The sequence below is a fragment of the Pempheris klunzingeri genome, chromosome 8 (genome assembly GCF_042242105.1).
Source record: "Pempheris klunzingeri isolate RE-2024b chromosome 8, fPemKlu1.hap1, whole genome shotgun sequence".
Lineage (NCBI taxonomy): Eukaryota > Metazoa > Chordata > Actinopteri > Acropomatiformes > Pempheridae > Pempheris > Pempheris klunzingeri.
The window spans coordinates 15,913,756-15,935,294 of NC_092019.1; the positions used below are offsets into that span (position 1 = coordinate 15,913,756).

The window sequence follows — 21,539 nt, forward strand, 5'->3', positions numbered from 1 at the left end:
GACATAGTCAGAGTCATAACAACAAATATCAACACAACAATTTAAAATGTGAAACTATACATAAACATAAACAGACTGAACAGATTGTTTCTGAGTTAGTTATTTGCAGGTTTTGTTAGAAAAGTCTGTAAAGTTTTGCCTGTCACAAACCTTATGATAAAATAAAACCAGTGGTCTTCATTTATTGAATCCAAAATAAACATCACACACTGTTATATTGCTGCTTTTTTTCATCAGTTGCTGACCTCAAAACAGAGGATCATTGTCAGATTTCCATGGTTGTCCTGCAGCTGGTCTGAAACGCCCTCGTCCCCAAAGGCAGGGCAGTTTATGATTGACCCTCATCACTGCAACACTAGTGCAAGAGTCAGGTTTACGGATGATCTCACACCAGTCTGGATAGTCCACAGGTTTAGATCCACTGTGGGGAAGATCAGAGTTAGAGCATGTACGCTACGTCCAAATAAGTTTAAGTACTTTTTGTGCTGATTATGAATTAACAACAAACTCACTGGTCACAGCATCCGACTCCAAAAGGCTCCATGCAGACACACTGGTAACAGTCACTGGTTATCCAGCTCTCTCCTATCCCATACACCTGTCCCATGTGTTCGCAGCTCCCTGAGAATTAAACATATCACTTAAAACTTAGATGTAAATCACACAGAATTGTCCCTTCCATACTGTTATTTAATAAAGCAAGTTTCATTATGACTGATGCATTAAGCAGCATTTAAATGCTGACTACTTTATACATGAGTTATTTATTATGTAACTATGCATCATATTTCATAAACTGGTCATATGTTTTGGATGAAAATCTAACACACAATGGCTCCTTCTGAAACATAGTGATTAAGTATAAAGTAGCATAACAGTAAAATACAAGTACCCTAAGAATGTATTTAAGTTAATTCTTGTACCAGACGTGTAGACAGATGAAAACATTATATCCACACACACACACACACACACACACACACTTACATACACACACTATACCTTTAGTGTTAAAGAAGCACTCGCCACTGTTATACACAGAAAAGCATGGTACGCTGGCACTCAGGAACAACAGTAAAGCCAAAAGCACTCCTCCTGCTGTGTTCGCCATTTCTGAAAAAAAGAATAAGAAGCAGTGCTCAGGTAGAAAAAAAGACACCAAATGCATCAGAACCACAGAAGAGAAATGTCAGATTGTTAGTCTTACCTATTTTCACTATAAAACACCTTCCCTTGCTGTATTTTCTTTCAGCTCCTGTCTTTCTGTCCCTCTTGTTTTCATTCACCCTTCTTGTTATCTTTCTATCCTTCCTTCGTTGCCCCTTTTGGCTCTCTCTGCCTCCTCCTTGGTGCCACTCTTGAACTGATGCACTCTCTCTCTATGCTCTCGGATATTTATACTGAACCAGCACGTCTTTATCACGCGCCCTTTTCTACTTTCTTCGTTGCTATTTGTCCACCCCCCCAACACTCCCCCTCACCCATTAATTAACAGTCTATATCTGCACTCACACACATACATTATGCAGACAAGCATTACTACTACAATGTTCGTCATTCGCCTCTTTCAGTGCTTCACAGAAACTGCCCCAGAGTATACAGTGTGCACTCTTTCAGATAACATTTGTCTCAGAGGGTGCCATTTGACCCTATCAGTTGATCTTAATGGTGACACCATCCACAGGGCAACCAGCCAGCGGCCTATTGTCCTGCACGGGAGCCACATGTGTGGGTACGAGTATGAACCCCTGACCCCTGCTCAACATCCAGACGCATGTATGCTTATTTTCCATCATCCAATCCAATGAGAAGAATGTGTAATGGCAAAGTAATCTGGACAAGACCAAGGTTTTTGTTTTTATTCCTAAAATGTAGTACTCTTTATATTGTATTTGCTTTCTATGTTTTTGATAATTATCTTTCTCTTACAACCGACTAATGATCAAATTCATTGATGCACATCAGTTACTTGATTCAATTTCATATCATATTGTTAATGAATCATCCAGCAAATTACAGGATTCTGAACATGATTTTACACGAGTCAGTGAACTTTAGTTTAATTTTCCTATTAAAAGTCTCTTAGACATTGGTATGTTTTTGCGTCATTCTGTGTTTTTTTTTTCAGGGGCAGCAGAGGGGGCATGATATTTGAGGGCTCCTTGGTTATATCTGAGGCTATTTTTATGTTGGAGGATGGGTTTCAGTGTTTTTCTTCTTTGTTCTGGGAGTTGTTTGACTTAACCACCCTGAGGCCTGTGATAACATGCACCTACTGTATGTGGACTTACACACACAAACACACATACACACACACACAGATTTGTTTGTCACTTTTGAGGAGATTTCAGCCCAGAGGTTTAACCTTAAGCTATCATCAGTGAGCAGCACACAGTTCACTTTAGCCCCTGTTGAACCTGCACTGACTACAAATTAAGAGGTAGTTTTTGTCTGAAATTAGACGACCATCCTCAATTGGATCAGCAGGTTTAAAATCAAACCTGAAATTGGTCTTCAGAGGTGACTGCAGATCAGACGTGCTACACGGACACACACAGGGTAACACGCTCACAGTGCAGATACCCTCTGTGGTGCTTATATCATTCACGTGTATTCACATTCTTAACAGACGGCTTCTGTGCACCTCAACCTGTTTATCCAGTTTCCTAATTGTTGTTAGCTTTGGTTTCAAAACTGTGTACTGTGCACCCTTGAAACATGAGCCATGCAACCATCTTTGCAACCCTTCAATGGCTTGGTGTTCACATTACAGTGTAGTTGTAAAGTAAGCTGAATACGTCAGTTTGTGATACCTGGTTGCTGGCTACATGTTCATAAAGTGTACTCCCATCCTCATTTGATTAGAAAGCATGTTATTTACTCACATCAGCACAACTGATTTTCCAGTCAGTGCTCCTACAGGCCTGTGCACATTCAGATGTAACTTATTACTCCTCAGAAAATGGACTATTACATAATAAAATGCCCTTTCCTCATGTTCAAGACTGGGAGAGGGGGCATTCAATTTACTAAAAGTTCAAAAGCACGTCCCTTCTATGTAAAATCAATTAATTAAAGTATAAAAATAGAATCTGATGCATATAGCTCACTCATGATGTGAATAGGACGTGAATCAAAGAGACAGTAATGAATCATAGCAGACGATCTAAACACGCCATCAGGATTCATTTATGTCCTGCATGGAGATGTTGAAAAATGTCCTTGATTGTAGATTCCTACTGAAAAAAAAAAACGAAAAATGCTCATCAGGGAGGGAATGACAATGTTAGAGAGAGTGACGTGACTGCCTTCTCTCTGCTCTGCTAAGACAAAAGGCTGTTTGTTTGTGTCGGGCTTGGCTTTGTTTATAACCCCTAATGTCACAAACCTGTATGGTGTAAAACACCTGTTCACTCACAGAACGGGATGTACTGACACACACAAAAAGACTATAAAGCCTCGAGTGTCAGACTTGTTTAAGAGATTGTTTTGTATGTGTGTGTGTGTGTGTGTGTGTGTGTGTGTGTGTTTGAGAGAGGGAATGAAAAGAGAAAACTTCAAGGTCATTTCTGTTTATAATATATTTATTTTTTCATGAAGGACATTCAGATCATCCTAATCATTAATAAATCCATGCTAATGTTTTACTTTACTTTCTAACAGCTAAGCACCATAATACTAATTAAGTAGGTTCACACTTTATTCAAGGAGATTAACTGAAGAAATCGCAATTTAACAGAAAGAATCGAAGTGAAGATTAATATTTTACAATATGTAGCAATGAACAACAATACAAATAATGTAAAATTCACCATCCAAAATCATTCACCTGAAAATTTTTGTCTGAAGCGTCTCAAGCATCAGAAGTCAGTGCCAGACTCTGTAGGAATATGTCTGATATTTAGTTGACAGGATACAGCACAAGAACAACCGAATATCAAACATATCACACAGCCTCTAGCCGGTCAGAGCCTCAGCAGACTGGAAAAGCCTGTAGCAGATAAGAGAGACGGTGCAGTTAGAATAAACAAGGCAGTGACAGGGATACTGAAAACACAACACTGTCAGTCAGCTTGAATGTGGGACACAGACAATACCACAGAATGCACACGGTATGTATAATGAAATGAAGAAAGAGCTGTCACAAGAGGGATATGACAGAGGGAAGGCCTTAAGGGAGGGAGTCACTAACACATGGAATCAGAGATCTCTATTTGCCTCAGGAGAGACACTGCTGATGGGAAACAGTCGCAGGAAAAGAAGTGGTGAGATTCACATGGAGAATACAAATCAGAGGATACTCACCAATTCTCTTTACCCACACACAGTGTCCCAGTGTCCTGGCAGAGGTAAAATAAGAGGTGCTAGTAAGAAAATGTTGTTACTGTGTGAAAATGAAAAAAGAATTAGAAAATGTGACTGTTTGTGTGTGTGTGTGTGTGTGTGTGTGTGTGTGTGTGTGAGCTATGAGTTGTGTGAGCAATTCCTCTGTGGGACAGCATTTATATATGCAACCCTGTGAGTTTGGGGGGACCACCTACCTCACTCTTTCAGTAGCAGACACACTCAGCGCCCTATGTAATTAGACGTGTATTGATCAGTTTTCTCTGGCCTGCAGCCTTTCCTCCCCACATTAGCCTGATCAATAGATGTGATGTTCATCCTACTGTGAGCTCTCTCTCTCTCTCTCAGACACACACACACACACACACACACACACACACACACACACACACACACACACATATGACCGCAGATGCAGAGTCAAATAACTTTCAGTTATTGCCTGGAGGGAGGACAAGCGAGAGCACATGATGGTAACTTCACTAAGTCACTAGTTGTATCCTGTTACTAATATTTCCTTTAACAATTCAAATATATCAAATGACTAACATCTCAAATGACTACATTTAGAAAGGATGCAGTTAAGGTAGTCATAGTATATTCATTTTTACAATAATATTTTACAATAATATTTGTTGCTAATTGATTAATACCATAAAAGAAAGGGGTGAGGAAATCAAATGTGTAAATATGAATTCCAACCAGAATCAGCATCTTAAAGTTAATTGTTCTTCACAACATCGAAATGATCATCAAAAGTATGTGCATGTGAGATGTGCAACAGTGTTCTCCTATTGTGCATCCAGGTTTGCATCAAGAATGTAAGCGAGTGTGCAAAGATTATTGGATATTTGTTCGATGTGGCAAAGAGAACACCCCTTAAATCTGTAGACTGGTACAGTGTCAGGAGATGTTATGGATGTCACCCTTGGAGAAACTGATCCACTCTCTACGTGTGGTTTATGAATGAATGAATTAATTATGAATGAATTCGCTCTAATTTTCAATCCCAAAACTGACTAGGTTTGATGGTAAAACTTTCATGCCCATCAAAGCCTTGATGGTTTTTTGGTGTTTGTTTTTGGCAGTGGTGAAAAGTCATCTACTCAAGTACTGAATTTTGAGGTGCTGAGTATTTCCATTTTATGCTACACAGAGTATTCATTGCGGCCTAAGGAGAACTTTTAGTGTTGAAAATATATTATTTTAATCTCAATACTTGTGTACTATGTATTGTATTATGTACTTCTACTTAGATTAAGTTTTTGACCGCAGGACTTTTACTTGTAGCGGAGTGTTTTTACCCCAAAGTCTATAGTTTTATCTTAAATAGGCCTCACTACTTCCTCCTGCTGTAACACACAGCAGGTAAGACAGTATGTGTTATTTTGGTCAAGATCAACACGCCACTAGAGATATTGCATTTTGAATTGTCCCACACTTATAATCTGTGTCACTTAACAGTAGCACCATTTGACTGACGATGTTAGATTCACATCATCAGGGCAGTTTCAAGGTGACCTCTGGCTGTCAGGATGACCTCTGGTTGTTCAGATGGCTGGTGATGGTATTATCACGCCATCTCTGTGTTTGGGAGATAGTGTGGGACAGTAACACGTGCTGACTTCATGTCTGTCAGATATGATAGTTAATGAAGAACACAACACTTTCACCTGCGGGTGAGTCAGGCTTTTTGTTTTTAATCAGCATGAAGCAGATGTAGAACAGGTGTAGGTGATAAGAGGTACATTGTGAGAATTTATTCAATATCTAGAACAAAATATAGGATTTATAGAGACATTCAGTAGGCCACTTTGGCTATTTCAGAACTATCAACTTCATCTACAAGTATCAAACAACATCAGTGACATGCTATTATTACCACAAAGGTACATTGTATCCTATGTTTCAAATCTCCACACAGACGCATGAGATTAGACAGTACATTTCATGAACAGCAGCCCTCGTTTATGACATCAGTCGGACTGAATGTCCCCCCTCCACTGTCTCCGTTTCCTCGCCTGGTATGATGCTGACCTTGTGAGCCTACTGGGGCGGAATGATAGCCCTCTGATTAATTGTGAGCCTGGGGGGAGCATTTTAATCTCAACAGATGGAGGGCAGTGTGAGGAAAAGTGAGGGATGACAGAGTAATAAAAAGCCGAAAAATGATTAAAAAGGAACTATAAGTGGATTTTATTAAATGAATCCTTTAAATAAATCATGCTCAAAACATTGTTCATGGTCTTTTTCGGTCTCATTATTCACTTGAAGTTATTTTGTAGTCACTTCCTATGAATTGACAGAGCAAAATAATTTACTTCTGACACAGTCCAAGGTTCAAATCTATCTGCCTATTTATGAACCATCACTAACAATTCAAAGATCAAAATGTTTGAACAGGTCAAAGTTATTTTCAGTTTCATTTCAGTTGAACTGATCATGCGGTTTGAGACTGACCCCATGTACTTTTATGTGAAAAGAACTAAAATATCTAATTATACAAAACATCAATATAAAATTCGATACTTTTACAAATGAGCAAAATCCATTTACAGCCATTAATTTTGCCAAATGGTAAATCCAGATAACATAAGATGCTAGTGAAGATGGATGAAAGGGAAAAGTACAGAATTAAATAATTATGTGTAATTACATTTTTAAATCTAAAAAGAGACTTCACATCAGTGGGTTACATCATTACACCATAACATCACATTAAAATGACCCACAAATACAAACAGCCAGCAAAATGATAAGAAAATATTGAACGTAATGATTGCATAACTCCCATCAAGCAGTCACATCATTAACGAACAGTCATGACCACCATCTATTCATTTCAATGTATTCTTTGCAATTGCATAAATAAATGTAAGGAAATTAATCTGGAACCTTGCAGGAGGTTGAAATAAAAATAAATAAAAGAAGCACCTGTTACGCCAAATGAAAAACAATCACCCTATATATACCCTATGATAAAAACTAACCTGAACTTATGAACACTTATCTTTGAGTGCACTTATGTTTGTAGAAAATGTTCCAGAGAGGTGAAAATGTGTTCAACTATCTAACAGGAACCTGTTACAGTGCTGCTGTTCCACCATTATTCTAGGAGCTAAAAATCCCAAAACGAAAGCGTATTTTCAAGTTTCTTTTGTGTGATCAGGATTGTGGTGCAATTGTTTAGGTTTAAAATATAATTCCACCCAAAAACACAACTCAGGCTTAACATTTTACTGAAAAGTCCATGATGAAGCTTTAGGATTAGCCAGAATACAAACTGTGCAGCCAGAGCTTCACGGGGAAAAGTGAAGTTTATAGAGAGTGACAGACAAAGGCTTGGGTTTCTCTGATTGGACAGTGCTGTGATCTCTCCCACTCTCTTACACACACAAATATGCACACATGCGTGCATGCACACACGCGCACACACACACCCTGAGGCAGGGTCAGTAAGAAAGCGACAGGCAGACAAGGTTAACAACGATTATTCAATACCTATCTGTAGGATTTCAGCTTTGGAGGTAGAGGAGTTATCTAACAGAGGGAAAAAAAACTTGGGGAAATCTAAAGGCCAAAAAAAGCACAACATACTGCAGCAACACACACAAAACAGAGGTACAGACATGTAAGTTGAACACTGCCAAAGTAAATGGACAGAGGAGAATTTGGTCTCTCTTTTTTCTCTCTGCCTGCTGAGTAATTTGTATTTCAGTGTTCCCTATTTACATGCAGTCAAATGCATCACAATAAATCCTTTAATAGGGGCAATGATACAGCAGCAATGTATGTTAATCATTGCCTGTGACGCCAGGATACTGGTTAGTGTTTTTCACAACCTTGTGTCTATTAAAGCCCCACACCCTCACTGTTGTGTACATTGTGTTTTGTGCTTCACAGTCTGACACACTGAGAGTGTAATTTACTCTCTCGAAGCAATGATGACGTGTGTGTGTGTGTGTGATATGTACACGTGAACACTACTCAGCAAACACACAACCTTCCTGTAATGTCTCCTCAAGGTTCCCATTTAGCTACATTTGTTTTTTTTTTACAACAAAGAATGTTCCCTTTAAGTTTATTCCTTCTAGGCTCTCAAAACGTTATAGGACACTATAGGCACAGATGTTACACAAAATACTACAGCACACTACACAAAGTATCACACAGCTACTCTGCTTTTCTGATTTAAATTTCTGTATCAATTTTACTGTGTTTTTTGCTGTTCTGGCCCATATGCTGTATAATTAATGTAACATAAATGGAAAAATAAACAAAAACAAATGTGGGATTGATTGGATTTAGTTAGCATATACCCAATTTTAAAAGGATCAGATGAGGAGCATAAAATCAGGACATCCCTTCTTCTGAATTAGCTCTGAGGCTTTCCAAAAAGAAATAACAGTCACTTTAAAAGGAGGCTCTAGCCCTAGGACCTAGGCCCTAGCCCTGAACTCCTCGGGCCCCTGTGCCACGTGGGAGTTCTGGGCCCCAAAGTTATTCATGTGGGCTCCTTACTGCCCTACAGGCCTGAGGAAATAGACAAAGAGAGACACTGGAGGACCCAGTGTGGTGTTTTTAATGTAACTTTACTGTTTATTGTAACATATATATGGTAGGAAGCGGTGGAATATTAGTTTCAGTATAAATAAAATAGTTGATCAAATGTAGGAGAGATGTACATTTATGTTGAAGGGTCATTTCTGACAGCTTCACATGAGTGTATTCATTTTCTTTCCCTCACTGAATTATAGTGGAAAAAAACATTTTGCATGAGTATACATCATGGACACCGTGAGTCCACCTGCGCCACTCCTCTATTTAGTCAATGATTTCTTACATTTCTCACATTGCCTTTCAGTTACAACATGTAGGAATGGACTCTTGGACTAGCCAGCACAAACTATTAGCATTGGGACACAATTTGTTTATTACAAAGCATTTTACACCAACAAACACAAAAAAATGACCCATTATTATCACAATGTTTCTTCACTTTTCCTATTTTTGTTGCATAAAAATAAATAACAAGTTGAAAAGGAATATTTATTAATATCCCAAGCAACTACAAAACTTCATAGTACAGGCTCCTGTCAGTATCTGTACCACATAAGACACTGACTCAGTAAAACAAGGCGCAGCGGTCTGGTTGTGATGTGTCAAAAACGTATTTTAACAGATGAAGTGTTGCTGTGTGAAACACAGGCTGTAATACCTCATGCCTTCTTTTGGGCCTTTCCTTTATGCTTCACCTGTTTAGGAGGCTCTGCCTTAGCTTCTTCTTGTTTAGGAGCTTCTGCTTTTGGTTCCTCTTGTTTAGGGGCCTCTGCAATCGCTGCATTTGCACACAGGTTGCTTTAAGAGAAAGTTCAGCAATAGAAAATGTAGTGAATGCATTGATATATACATATTATGGACATTTGAGTGCACTCTGTATAAGTATTTTATATATTTCCAGTAAAGTAGCAACCATACCCTGCTGGTTCTGATCCCTCTTTCAAAAAGTTGCACACTGAGCTCTTTGCTTCCAGTTGCTGTTTCAGCGTTTCCACCTCTGTTGACCAGCTGGTCTTCTCCTTTTCGGTTTCAGCTGTAAGCATTATCATATGGCATGAGGAATTTTAAGTGCATCACAAATTAAAAGCAATGTTCATGAATACATGCCCAGTTTTGGTATTAAAGCCCATAAATCAGCACCTACCTTTGAGATTATTGAATTCTGTTTCTACTGATGGCAAACTGTCTTTTGTAGAATTCTGCAAGTGGAAAAGAGAAACTTACTGAGCAACACAAACCTGAGTTTGTCAGAGAAACCTTGCTCATCAAGTACAAGGATACACTTTCTCCATCAACATGTCGTCCCTTTATTAGGCGGCACAAGATTATTTCTCCCCTTTTTCTGAAAACTTGTTGATCCCTTTCGCATTATGCCATTTTCAGAGGCCTTTATTCATGATATATCCTTAGAATATCCTTAATGCGCAGTGAAGCGACTAGATCAACTCTGCACAGACAGTTCATGAAGGGCAGTAAAGGGGTGGATGATGATAGGTATGTAAATGGTAATTCTGATTCCCATGAATAAACCACACAGAGCTACTGCTCAGCTCTGAATGTCCTCACTCGATCTCACTTGACAGCACAGCAGATGAACACCGTCAAGCATTACGTGCCGTATTATGATGTTAAATGTAGGCAAATATGAACAAAAACTCATTTTGGCAGGGGCCCACCAGGGGACAGAGACAGGAGCGGAGGGGACGGATAACATTTCTCATTCATACTATATTTCATTTTTGTAAAACTATTAATAACAACATCTTTTTTAGAGCAACGCCAACTGTGATAAGGCTCGATAAGGCCTGTGACCTCATGGAGGCTGAGGCCTGTCACGTCTACACCAGCAGGGACAGTAGATGAATTTACATCTCGAAAAATAAATGGTTTAACAATTAAAAATACCAGAAACAAGTATTACTGGTGTGTGCGGGCCTCTGCTCTGACAAGACAGGCTGGATTTTCTGGCAGGTGCTGATGATACAAGTTCACGCCCTTACCTGGTGAAACAGGTTAGGTGTGTTCTTTAGCTTGTGCTTACACTTATCGTGGCAGTCAAATCTGTTGTTCCCCCACAGACATAGACTACATTTCAAACAATAATCCCATTGCTCACACAACCATGTACATTTAACCCTTTACCTCCCTCGCCCTGCTTTAAGTGTGAGTTCCTCTTTAAGTTGCATTTAATTCCCTTTTGACCAGGACAAAACCGGGTGTAAACTACTCTGAGTGCAAACTAAATCCAGCACAACTTCAGCACGGGATCACCATTCAGACTCTCTCTTCTCGCATCTTCCATTGCCTCCCTACCTGGCAGATTTCCACTTCCCCCTTGGTGTTTGTTGCTTTGGCCTGGAGCGTGGCCACTTCTTTCTCCAGCGCTTGTTGCTCACTCTGGATCTTATCCAGGCGTTTCTGCGAATCTGTCTTCTCGGCCTGATACTCCATCAGCACATCGTAGGTCACTTGCAGCTTGATGTCCTCAAACCTGCTCCGTTTCTCCTCCCTTTCGCGCTCTTTCTTCCGTATTTTCGTGACTGTCAGCAAAGCGACAGACACCAGTATTGTCACACATAGGAACAACTGCACCTTCATCCTTTAAAGGGGGCCGTGATCCTTCCCAGTGGGGGTATTTGTCCTTGATGTTGGGGCAGCTACACTTGTTCCTGCAGGTGTCACAGCACTGCTCCTTTAACTTCCATGTGGGACTCAGGGCTGCTCTCCTCGTCGCCCAGGTGACACCTCTCTGTGTTTGCCGAGTCTAAATCAATGAAGCGAGCAGGCAGCCTCACCTGTATGGGCTGGACATCTATTCATGAGTGTCGGCTCCGAGCTGCGCAGCATTTCCCCGGTCTGTCAGGAGAAACACGCCCTCTTCCTGCATGAGTCCTCGGAGGAGACAGGTTGGCCCTGCTCACCTGAGATCAAACTCCACAGGTCTACCTTAGGATCAAGTCACATGTGACTGTAGATAAGCAGCACAGCCTGTGTTTCATCTCTCTGTGTATCTAACAGCACTCAAAAAACTCATTTAAACTTCCAATTTAAAATAGTACAATTTAAAATAAGTATTAAAATAATACATTTCCCCGTCGTGGGACTAGTTTTTTAATCATATTTTTCTCAACCTTACTCAGAAACATTAGGAGGTATTCCGACTTTCCTATTAAGTAAAAGTGGCAGTACCTATTTGGATATAAGAAAATCTGCATTTAAAATTTCCCTTGGGCGAAAGTAGGAGTGGAGTAGAAGCATGAGCAATATTAAGTATCAGGAGTACATTCAATGCAGAATGGCGCCTTTGAGATTGTTATATTATTATATATTTTGTATTATTTTAATATTATCATTGATACATTCATGTGGGCAGGACCTTACTGTTAGTGTTGGTATTTCATATACTGCTGTGTAGTTTGATTTATAACAGTGCGTCATTTTAAAATATTAGTATTGCCTGTATTATATAGCTATGTAAAATCTTACTGTGTAAAATAGGCTGATTAGGTAAAAGTAGTAAAATATAGGCTGCAATATTTCCCTCTGGAATATAGCACAACATGGCTCAGGGCAGAACATGATCAAAACTGTATTTAAGTGCATTACTTGAGTAAATTCACTTGGTTAATGTTTAGTGATCAGTGCTCATGCCAGTCCATTTTAACAGACATTTTATCAGTTGAACTGATGAGTGACAGGAGCAAAGATCTTGAGATTGTATATTTGTCGGTGTGGTGTTTTTGCCTAAATGATGCCATTCAGGTGATTCTTCTGATTTTGGTTGAAACCAAACGGTGCCAAATGAAAGCAGGTGTTCAAAGGAAACACTCAGGCGATCCACTGAGGGCGTGTGCGCGCCCACCAGGGGACAGAGCGAGAGCCACACGGGGAAATAGGTGGAATGTCACGTCACGCCCAGCTTGTTGAGCAGGTAGAGCAGGTTACAGGTACTCTGATCACAGTGGAGGAGACACGCGTGCACGGGCGGAGAGATACCCGGAATGAACGACGAGTGGACCGGCAACAGTCCCCGACACTTGGCCCGTCGTTGATCCAGTCGTGTCCTTGTTTCAGCAGAGATGAAGCTCTTGGTTGTTTTAGTTGGCCTCAGCTCGGCTGTGATGGCTGTAATGATTTTCCAGGCCGTGCGCCAGGAGATGGACCTGCGCAATTTGAAAACTCGCATGGTGAAGAAGTCGGCGGAGGCCAGGAAGAAAGAGGCAGCCATGATCGAAGTGAAAGACAAAATCAAGGACCTGAAGACAGCGCTGTCGTCCATCAACATCAAGATGGACGAGCTGAAGAAGACCAAGGCAGGCGCTGAGAAATCAGCTCAGGACCTTGCTAAAATTCTGCAGACCTGTGACACAGACAAGGTAAGGACGCGTACACCTGCAGTTTATCTTACAATGGTGTTACTGACTATACATACACTGCTGCACAACCTACAAACACATTATTTGCAGTTAAGTATCACTTTCAAGGATGCACATGGCGTCTAATGTTGACTGTGTGAAGTTGTAGTAAAACTGCTGTTCCTCCAGTATGCTGTTTGACCCACATATTTGATATATGTCTCCACTGAATGGTCCTTTCCCCACCTCATGCATTAATCTAACTGCTGAAAAATGCTCCCACCTGTGTTTTTATTAGGCAACTGCCAAGAAGAAAGAGACTGATGTGAGAGAGGCCATGAATAAACTCAAACGTGAGTTTAATGCCGGTTGTTGTGAATGCTTTCTCCTCCTGGTCTGGTGATATCAGCTCACCTTAATCAAGCTTTCTGTTGGTATTTTAAAAAGCAGATGGGTCGGCACTGTTTTGCTATACAGGGCTCTGTAGATCCCCGTTAACAAGGCATTCTGGGATAAATGCCTTTTTAGGAACCAGTGGAACCAGATGTGACAGGGCTACGGGGCTCCAGGCAAACAGCCCACTGAGCTGCATACTGCTTATCCTAGCTGAAACAAATCCAACTTTAGCAAAAGTAGCAACTGCCATTAACATTTTAATTTATTAAATATGGAACTTCTTATTTTGTTACACCCTGTGGAATAAACATTTGTCTTACTGTCTTTTCCTCAGGTGATCACGGAGAGGCCAAAAAGGCAGCAGAGGCAGACATTCAGCACTTGAAACAACAGATTTTAGATAGAGACAAAGCTATTTGTGTCTTTGCGGATACAACCAATGAGGAGGCACGGTAAGATTTGAAACGCCTTCTTGCATCCGCACAATGAGAGTGTGTGGTCAGCTAGAGCAGTCCAGAACATCAGAGAGCCCCAGGCCTCGCAGTTCCTACCTTATAAACCTATCCCATCACAGAGCAGGAGCACATAATGGAGCCACGGCTGTAAAAGTAAAGATGTAAGGCAACTTCGTCCCAGCACTAAATTTACTTTTGTTTTGTTCTTTTCTTAATTTTATAGGAGGCTGTGTGGAATCGCAGAAGTTCCAAAATAAAGTCGACCCTCAACATTCAACACTGACTGTGAGCTTTTCAGAAAAGAAGCATGCACACAAGGATACGTTTCACAATATTACTCATGTGGTTACAGATTGTTGCTTTTTTATTATGACAAAGTAAAAACAATTTGTGTTGGAAAAGATGTAACATAGTTTTATAACATTTTCTGATGTGGTTGTGTTGGTTGGTTGGCTCTAGTTTGGCCTTTTGTATCCTCAAATAAATTAACTTATGTGTCATGTGTAGTCATTATCAAAAATGGCTTCTCCTTGTTGAAGTGGTTAAGCGACTGTGAGTAGCACCTGAACCAGAATGCCTGAGGCATGTACATTGTACATGTTTCTGTTGCCCTGCCCACTGGCGAAACCTGAGCGACACCAGCACCTAGGAAAGTAATCCTCTGTGTGTGTGTGTGTGTGTTTGGAAGAATTTGTTAACCAAATCTACAGGACTGAGTGGAGCAATAAGCTTCATGAAATTACTGCATCATGCCACATGTTGGAGTGTGAAACACACTCAAAATAAATGGTACCTGTCAAGGACATATTATAATCATTAAAGCCACAATAATCCAGATTTGCCCCATATTGTCTGGTTTTTACAAGATATAATATTCTACTTTAAACCGAGATGAAAATAATTTTAATATGTTGATGCAACATATGAATCTATCTTGTTATCAGTAATCAAATAATGATAAATGATAACAGTTCGATGGCATGTTCCTCTGCCTCCCCCTAGTGCAGAACCAAGGATTAAGAACGACGGCTTCCGTATATTTTTCAATCAAGTGTTAAAACTGCATATATAGATTATGACAACACTTCAATGTGTTAAAAGAGATTTATAAATTAATTAATAAAATAAATATTTATTGTTGCTGCTTCTGTGGTAGATACCCAGAGGATACTATACATTTATTTTGTTGTTGCCCATTTGTAAAACTGTCTGCCAAAACATTTTAACATCTTAACATCACAGTTGATAAACATGTTATTAACATTTTATTAATATGTCTATGCATATGAAGGATATCTTAAATGGTCTAGTATATGTTAAAGAAATGAATCAGATATGCTGTAATATGTTTCAGTATAGTTTTTTTTTTTCTGTAAACACCTCCATGAGAATTCCTAGTAATTCCTTTACAGGGTTGGGCATGTAAAGATAACAGTTTTTCTTGCATAAAATGTAAACGTGCAAGATGTGCAAAATGAACTGTAAATACAGGTTTTGGTGGTGGCTGAGTTTGAGTCAGAATTAATTTCATTTGACAGATGTGGTATATTAATACATTTTGTGTCAAAGCATTTAAATGTGATCCACAGTTTGGTCTACATTGACCACTGTTGCACTGACTGATAGGACTGCCAGGAGTCATATGGAAGGAGAATATGCCAGGAGAATTAGGATGGTTGGATAGGTGGTTAGGATTTAAAAAAAATGTTATGTATCTGGTATCTGGTGTGTACTACACATGTGGATACCCCCCCCAAAAAATCAAATCTTCATATTTAAATGCAAAGCCAAGTGTGAAATTATTACAAATGAAAACATCTGTCCAAAAGTGTGTAGCTACACTCAGAGTGTTCTCCTCAGCCAATCACAGCCCAAGAGGGAAACCACGTGACCCGAATGACGCTGTAGTACCGGAAGTTAATATTCGCTGGTCTGATGACACCGGATGACACATGAAAGTCACCGGTGAAGCAAATTTGTGACATCAGGGCTTATTTTTATGTTTCTAGATGGTTAAACACAAACACTAGAGTAGTAAACAGCTGAGTGTTTACTTTAACCGTAGTGCTTTGTTACAGAGGCGGTATAGGTACAATTATCTAGATCAAAGTATAGGCAGCTCTGTCAGGATCACTTTCTCTGCCATCCACCTCATTTAAAAGAGTGTACAGATGGCAAAGAGTATATTCAAGGGGTTTCACCGCCTCAGCTCGCTCTCATACTCCATAATGGCTCAACTCAGCCATCCGGCCAGCAGCGGTTCAGCCAGGATCTCCTCTGTACGGACCATGGTGGTAGGTAGCCTACAAGAAACTGGTTTGAAGGAAAGTGCCTGAAATGACTGGTCGGATCTTTTTTAATGGGGTTCCAGATGTTTGTCAGTACAGTGAAGCACTTGGTTCGTTAAGCGAGTTTCTGTACAAACACTGTTGACATCAAGAGGAGCTCAAAATATAACACGCAAGTCTACGCACAATGCTCAAATCTATTGTTTAGTATTTATATGTCAGTTTTTATGAATGGAACTACGAGGCTGAACAACATAGATAAAAGTCTGTATCACAGCATATGACCTTTGCTCTGTTCATATAAACTTTCCCTGATTGGGTATGTGTATTATTGAGGTTGTAGTTTGCAGTGGTGTTAACCTGGACTGATTTTTAAAGACGTTGCTAATGTTTTATATTTACAAACATGAGGGGGGAAGAATATTAGAAACACATTTCAATATATTGCAGTCTAGACCAAGTCCACTGCAAGCTACAGCTTCATAAACATTAAGTGAAATGACTAAGTTATTTTTCTCTGATGGTCTCTGACATTCTCTGGACTGTCTCCAGCAAGACTGTGCACAACAGCAGCGGTTATGTGTGTTTTTGCTTGGCAAAAACACTTCCCATAGGTGACGTACATCCAAGAAAACAAGGTCACAAAGACGGGTGTGCATGGCTCTTCTCGGCCATCTTGTCATCTCCTCTTATCAAGCATATCTCAAGAAACTGAGACCCTGCAAGGTCTTCAGATCTTTACAACAGTCTGAACCTTTTCTGGTGTCTAAGGTCGCAATGTCCCTTAACCAGTTATTCAAGTTAATTTAATGTTTAAGTGACTCAGCAATGGACATATGCAGTCATTTTCTACCACATGGTGTCAATCAAAACTGACCATTATCTTTGTAAAGCTAGAATTTATGTCTTTTTTGTTGTTGTTACATAACCCTTAAACATGTCCTGTCTCAACACATCATCCCACCACCTACTTTCCCCAAAGCCTTTTAGACCCAGATTTAGTAGTAGACTAAAGTGGTTAAGTATTTTCCCATTTCCCTGTTAAAGTGTTTCCCTGTTTCCCTTGTTCGGCAGGCGTTACCCGCATTCTTTTCCCCCAAGCCTCGAGACTTCAGCCTGCCTAACTCCTCGTGGGGCCCAGAAATGATGCGGTTGTACGAGCATTATAACAGCCAGTGTGAGGTGGAGACAGAAGGAGGAGAGAAATGCAACGGCCCGTGGAGGAGACTGCCGAGCTACAATCGCGTCATCAAGTATGCCACAGGTAGAAGAGCAGACAGTGACTGTGATATTTGACTGTCTTTCTGCATGTTTGTTTTGTTCATGAAATGGAGTAAGCATAGTGATGGGACTTGAGGTCTTTGCAATAATCAATAATCAACCTCGTAAGGTGAAACTGCATTATTGTTGAAATTATGTTGTAGGGCACAGCGTGGTCATGACAGGTTTGAGTGGACGTTACCTGCCACCCAATAATGTATGGGTGTAACGTGTTTTAAGCCAGTATAACCAATATTTTTATAATAACAGTGTATCAAATGACAGTGTGACAGTGTGGAAGGCTTTTCGTCGTAGGGATGAACCTAAATTATCAGTCAAATCTGCAGCTTCCCTTGGCTTCACTGAGCTTTATAGCCGGTTTCAGTTCATTGTTTAGCTGTGCGGCCTGCAGCTTTACTGTAGTGGTTCACCCTCCCAGCTCTCGTGGTGGTGTTTTCAGCAGCAGCTATCAGCTGTTTCCAGTGAGAAAGCTCTAAATACCAACAGTACACTACCTGTCCAGCACCAGCAGCAGACAAAGTTAGCGACTAGCTGGTGAAGGTAGTGGAGTTTAGTCTCAGAATGTGGTTTGTATTTGTAATGGGACCATTTTTACCTGTGGAGTATTATGTGACCCCGTAACACTGCCAATTTAGACTATACATTCAGAAACATAAAATCTTAAAATATTTGGTACCCTACAACCCCTTGCAACTGTATTTATTATGCTTTTTTCCCTGGGATATTAGCTGCTGACAGTTCACTTGTGTGTGTTTTCCCATCAGGTGGAGTGTATCTAAGTAAGATAATCCAGTCAAAAGCTCGTCTTTTTACCCGGAACATCAGAGAGCCGGGGGCAGCATTTGAGTATGTTTTGTTTGTTAACAGTGAGGAGCAGAAATGTGTGTGCATTTTCCAGGCTGGACACCTACTGGAGGGACCGCCAGGGTGAGATAACAGTTAATTCGGTGCAAGTTTATGTATAAATGTCTGTCTTGTCGTATTTTTTACATACTGATCTTCTTATCTGTACTCCATATTGAAAACATCACAATAGTATTACCTTGAATACATTTACATTACATTTGTGTGTGTGTGTGTTTCCAGACATGTCCACGGGGGGGCAATAGCCACTATGATTGATTCTGTGACAGGGACTCATGGTACTTTTCTCTCTGGACCTGTCATGACTGGCAACCTCAACATTAACTACCGCAGGTACAAAAAGAAGATATTGACATCAACATGCAACAATTAATTTGTTGTGTAACTAGATTTTTTTTGTCATATATAGTTCAGCAGAGCAGAGCCTTATTTGCTCACATGGAACACAGTTTGCCATGTGCAGGGTTTATGGGAATAACGCATGCGCTATTTAGTCCCTGCATAAGTCTGCTTGTGCTTGTATATCAGGCAGTTGAGTAGACGTCACACATGTCAGCCAGCTCTGGGCTGGTATAGTGTGCAATGGCACTGACTGATGATTTAATGTATTGATTAAATGCTCTGTTCAGCGATCTCTGTAGCTGTAACAGTGTTAGCTTCACAAAGTCAGCCCAAATGCTCCAGTCTGCTTATTCTACTCTCCTTAACCCAGATATCAAAACAATAATAATGATGCCAAACTAACATCTTCGTACTGCATGACGATTGTCAATAGTGGTCAAGTTGTCCTAACAAACACTTATCTCGTCCCAAGCCCCATCCCACTGGGAAGCACGTTATTGCTTGAATCCTCTCTGGATAAGAAGGAAGGCCGAAAAACATTTATTTCGTGTAAAGTCACCAGCACCGACGGCTCTAAACTGCACACAGAGGCAACAGGTAATGTACATTTTTATACACACACAGCATGTCTGATGGGGCACGTCGGTGTGAAAGCTTGTGGTTTGTCTCATCTCTGTACTATCACTGACCTGTTTTCCTCCGTGCCTCTCGCGCAGCACTGTTCGTGTCAATCAGTGTCAGCCACCTAATACTAGGGAAGTGACACGGGCGCACTGGCCCTTCCACCGACCCAAACGCTGTCAGCAAGCTGAGGCCACAACGAGTGTGTGTGTGAATGTGTGAGTGTGTCATTGGTTTGGAGTATTTTTGGAGAGTATGTGCTTATTTGTCAGGTGGTTTAAGACATAACTCCTCTGAACATGACAATGTTTACATTTTATTATATCTGAATATTCATGCGTCTTTGCTGGCCAATATGTTATTACTAACAAGCTGTACAGTTTCATGAATTACTTTTACTTGATTACCTCTGCTTAGTGTCACAGCTCATTGCATATCTAAACTTTATTTATTAAAGTTAATGTTAAAGGTTATTTATTGTAACTGACAGTATCTATGGTTTCATGTAACATTGGGGCCTTTAGAGGTGAACTTCATGCTCAAAATGTACAGGAATATTTTTATTTCTTCCAATAAAGCCTTACCTATTGGTATTGTATAACTAACACAAATGACGTGTTTCTTTGTTTTGTTTGCAAGTGCAGTTGTTTGTAGCAGGAAGTAAATTGCATCATTGCATCATTAATATGCTGGGCCTTTGAATTAGATGTGGGATCGCAAAATTTTAAGTTTCTCCTAGTAAGATAAAAACTTATGAAGTTTGGTAAATATTGTACATAGATCACCATAGATTTCTGGCAAAAAACACTTTAAACTGTATATCTTCACTATGTTTTCATTAATTCACTGATCAACTGCCAATATAACTAACGGCATATGTTGTAAATGTCATAAGGTTTAATTGACAGACAATGGTTTTGTCATTTTAGATAAAAATCTGGATTTTTTTTTACAGAAAATAAAGCATTTGGTTAATTCACTTAAGACAAATGCAGAATGTTGTGCTGCTTTTTTAAGTTATGCACTTAAAGGATGTGTCGTTCATCATTATTTTTTATTATTTTTACACTCAGTTACAGCTGTCACTTCAGATCTAGTTTTTGTAACATTTCTGACAAAGTTTCATGCTTCTTCATAACCAGACATTTTAATTTTGATTTTCAGGTGTGGGTTGTTAACTGTTATGCCACCGTGTGGTCGATGTGGTTGTATTTGAAAATGAGGTGTGACTTTCCAAACCATGAGAATATCAGGCCTTAAAATGGAGGCACACGGAGTCCGAGCGCAGAATCATTGTAGGAGAGATTATCATTTTGTTCATGGGCAGGTTTGTCTCGTTCACTCTGACACTTTAAACATGTTTGTACAACCAGAGAAGACGGAGGCATTTCACATTACGCTGTAGTGAGTAATCTGTGTGCTGCTCTGACAGCTGCTGCAGACCGTGACGCCAAACAAGTGTGCTTATGACAGACAACTGAAAGCAATGAGAACAATTTTTAGAATAAATAAAAGTGTAAATTTCATTTACACTGGACTAAGGGAAGCGTTGCTTTCATGTTGGGGTTATCTTTACATTGTGTTGGAAGGCAAGAAAACAGGTGTTGTTTCAGATAAGTGGTACTGGACAGCTGCAGAACAACAACATATGTGAGTTTCTGGGCATTATTTTCATTCTGCAAAGTGAGTCTTGATGATTTTACCCATACTGTCAGCTGACTGAGCTGTAATTCCAAAGACTAAAGTTATTGTTTATCAAATGTGGCAATTCATTCTGCAGGATTCAAGCAAAATGTACAAAAAAGCCTAAAATGTATCAGTTATTTATGTATAAAATGTAATGATGTATTTGACATACAGCTTAAAATACATATTTCTTGATGTCATTTCTTTATATGTTTTTTTACATTTTATGTTTTTGACTATGTGGCCAATAAGCTCCGAAAGATCCCTATTACTTCCGTCTTAATCAAAATGTTGCTTATAAGCAGGTGCTGCTGAGCGAGTTTAGGTTACGAGTATACCAAAACTGC

At 39.8% G+C, this 21,539-nt stretch overlaps 4 protein-coding genes across 5 annotated transcripts; 2 read left to right on the forward strand and 2 right to left on the reverse strand.

The window, feature by feature from the left end:
• Positions 1-246: 246 nt before the first annotated feature.
• msmp2 (microseminoprotein, prostate associated 2) lies at positions 247-1,111 on the reverse strand. Its single transcript, XM_070836193.1, has 3 exons — positions 1,003-1,111; positions 513-621; positions 247-421 (listed from the first exon to the last, which is right to left on the reverse strand). The coding sequence occupies exons 1-3, from the start codon at positions 1,109-1,111 to the stop codon at positions 247-249; spliced, it is 393 nt and encodes a 130-aa protein (XP_070692294.1).
• Positions 1,112-8,929: 7,818 nt separating this feature from the next.
• LOC139205511 (uncharacterized) lies at positions 8,930-11,769 on the reverse strand. Its single transcript, XM_070835755.1, has 4 exons — positions 11,218-11,769; positions 10,049-10,103; positions 9,823-9,937; positions 8,930-9,702 (listed from the first exon to the last, which is right to left on the reverse strand). Exons 1-4 carry the CDS (start codon positions 11,500-11,502, stop codon positions 9,564-9,566), a joined length of 594 nt encoding a protein of 197 aa, XP_070691856.1. The 5' UTR covers positions 11,503-11,769; the 3' UTR covers positions 8,930-9,563.
• A 983-nt stretch (positions 11,770-12,752) lies between these two features.
• LOC139205408 (uncharacterized) lies at positions 12,753-15,137 on the forward strand. The gene is made up of 4 exons (XM_070835617.1): positions 12,753-13,280; positions 13,558-13,612; positions 13,990-14,107; positions 14,334-15,137. Exons 1-4 carry the CDS (start codon positions 12,984-12,986, stop codon positions 14,365-14,367), a joined length of 504 nt encoding a protein of 167 aa, XP_070691718.1. The 5' UTR covers positions 12,753-12,983; the 3' UTR covers positions 14,368-15,137.
• A 912-nt stretch (positions 15,138-16,049) lies between these two features.
• them4 (thioesterase superfamily member 4) lies at positions 16,050-20,158 on the forward strand. 2 transcript variants are annotated; one of them, XM_070835713.1, is made up of 6 exons: positions 16,050-16,404; positions 17,473-17,662; positions 18,444-18,606; positions 18,766-18,876; positions 19,358-19,482; positions 19,602-20,158. In XM_070835713.1, exons 1-6 carry the CDS (start codon positions 16,282-16,284, stop codon positions 19,646-19,648), a joined length of 759 nt encoding a protein of 252 aa, XP_070691814.1. In that variant the 5' UTR covers positions 16,050-16,281; the 3' UTR covers positions 19,649-20,158. The 2 variants fall into 2 exon arrangements, with proteins under 2 accessions (XP_070691814.1, XP_070691815.1); XM_070835714.1 differs by having other exon boundaries at positions 16,050-16,389.
• The last annotated feature ends 1,381 nt before the right edge of the window (positions 20,159-21,539 follow it).

What these genes read in the sequence shown, in the direction of transcription:
- msmp2 (XM_070836193.1), bottom strand. Translation starts at nt 1,111, where the DNA reads ATGGCGAACACAGCAGGAGGAGTGCTTTTGGCTTTACTGTTGTTCCTG. An exon ending in GTGCTTCTTTAACACTAAAG is followed by an intron (nt 622 to 1,002) that starts GTATAGTGTGTG and finishes TTTAATTCTCAG; the next exon opens with GGAGCTGCGAACACATGGGA. An exon ending in GGAGTCGGATGCTGTGACCA is followed by an intron (nt 422 to 512) that starts GTGAGTTTGTTG and finishes TCTTCCCCACAG; the next exon opens with TGGATCTAAACCTGTGGACT.
- LOC139205408 (XM_070835617.1), top strand. Translation starts at nt 12,984, where the DNA reads ATGAAGCTCTTGGTTGTTTTAGTTGGCCTCAGCTCGGCTGTGATGGCT. An exon ending in AGACCTGTGACACAGACAAG is followed by an intron (nt 13,281 to 13,557) that starts GTAAGGACGCGT and finishes TGTTTTTATTAG; the next exon opens with GCAACTGCCAAGAAGAAAGA. An exon ending in GGCCATGAATAAACTCAAAC is followed by an intron (nt 13,613 to 13,989) that starts GTGAGTTTAATG and finishes TCTTTTCCTCAG; the next exon opens with GTGATCACGGAGAGGCCAAA.
- them4 (XM_070835713.1), top strand. Translation starts at nt 16,282, where the DNA reads ATGGCAAAGAGTATATTCAAGGGGTTTCACCGCCTCAGCTCGCTCTCA. An exon ending in CGTCATCAAGTATGCCACAG is followed by an intron (nt 17,663 to 18,443) that starts GTAGAAGAGCAG and finishes TTTTCCCATCAG; the next exon opens with GTGGAGTGTATCTAAGTAAG. An exon ending in ACTGCACACAGAGGCAACAG is followed by an intron (nt 19,483 to 19,601) that starts GTAATGTACATT and finishes CCTCTCGCGCAG; the next exon opens with CACTGTTCGTGTCAATCAGT.
- LOC139205511 (XM_070835755.1), bottom strand. Translation starts at nt 11,502, where the DNA reads ATGAAGGTGCAGTTGTTCCTATGTGTGACAATACTGGTGTCTGTCGCT. An exon ending in GGGAAGTGGAAATCTGCCAG is followed by an intron (nt 10,104 to 11,217) that starts GTAGGGAGGCAA and finishes TTCCACTTGCAG; the next exon opens with AATTCTACAAAAGACAGTTT. An exon ending in GAGGGATCAGAACCAGCAGG is followed by an intron (nt 9,703 to 9,822) that starts GTATGGTTGCTA and finishes TTTCTCTTAAAG; the next exon opens with CAACCTGTGTGCAAATGCAG.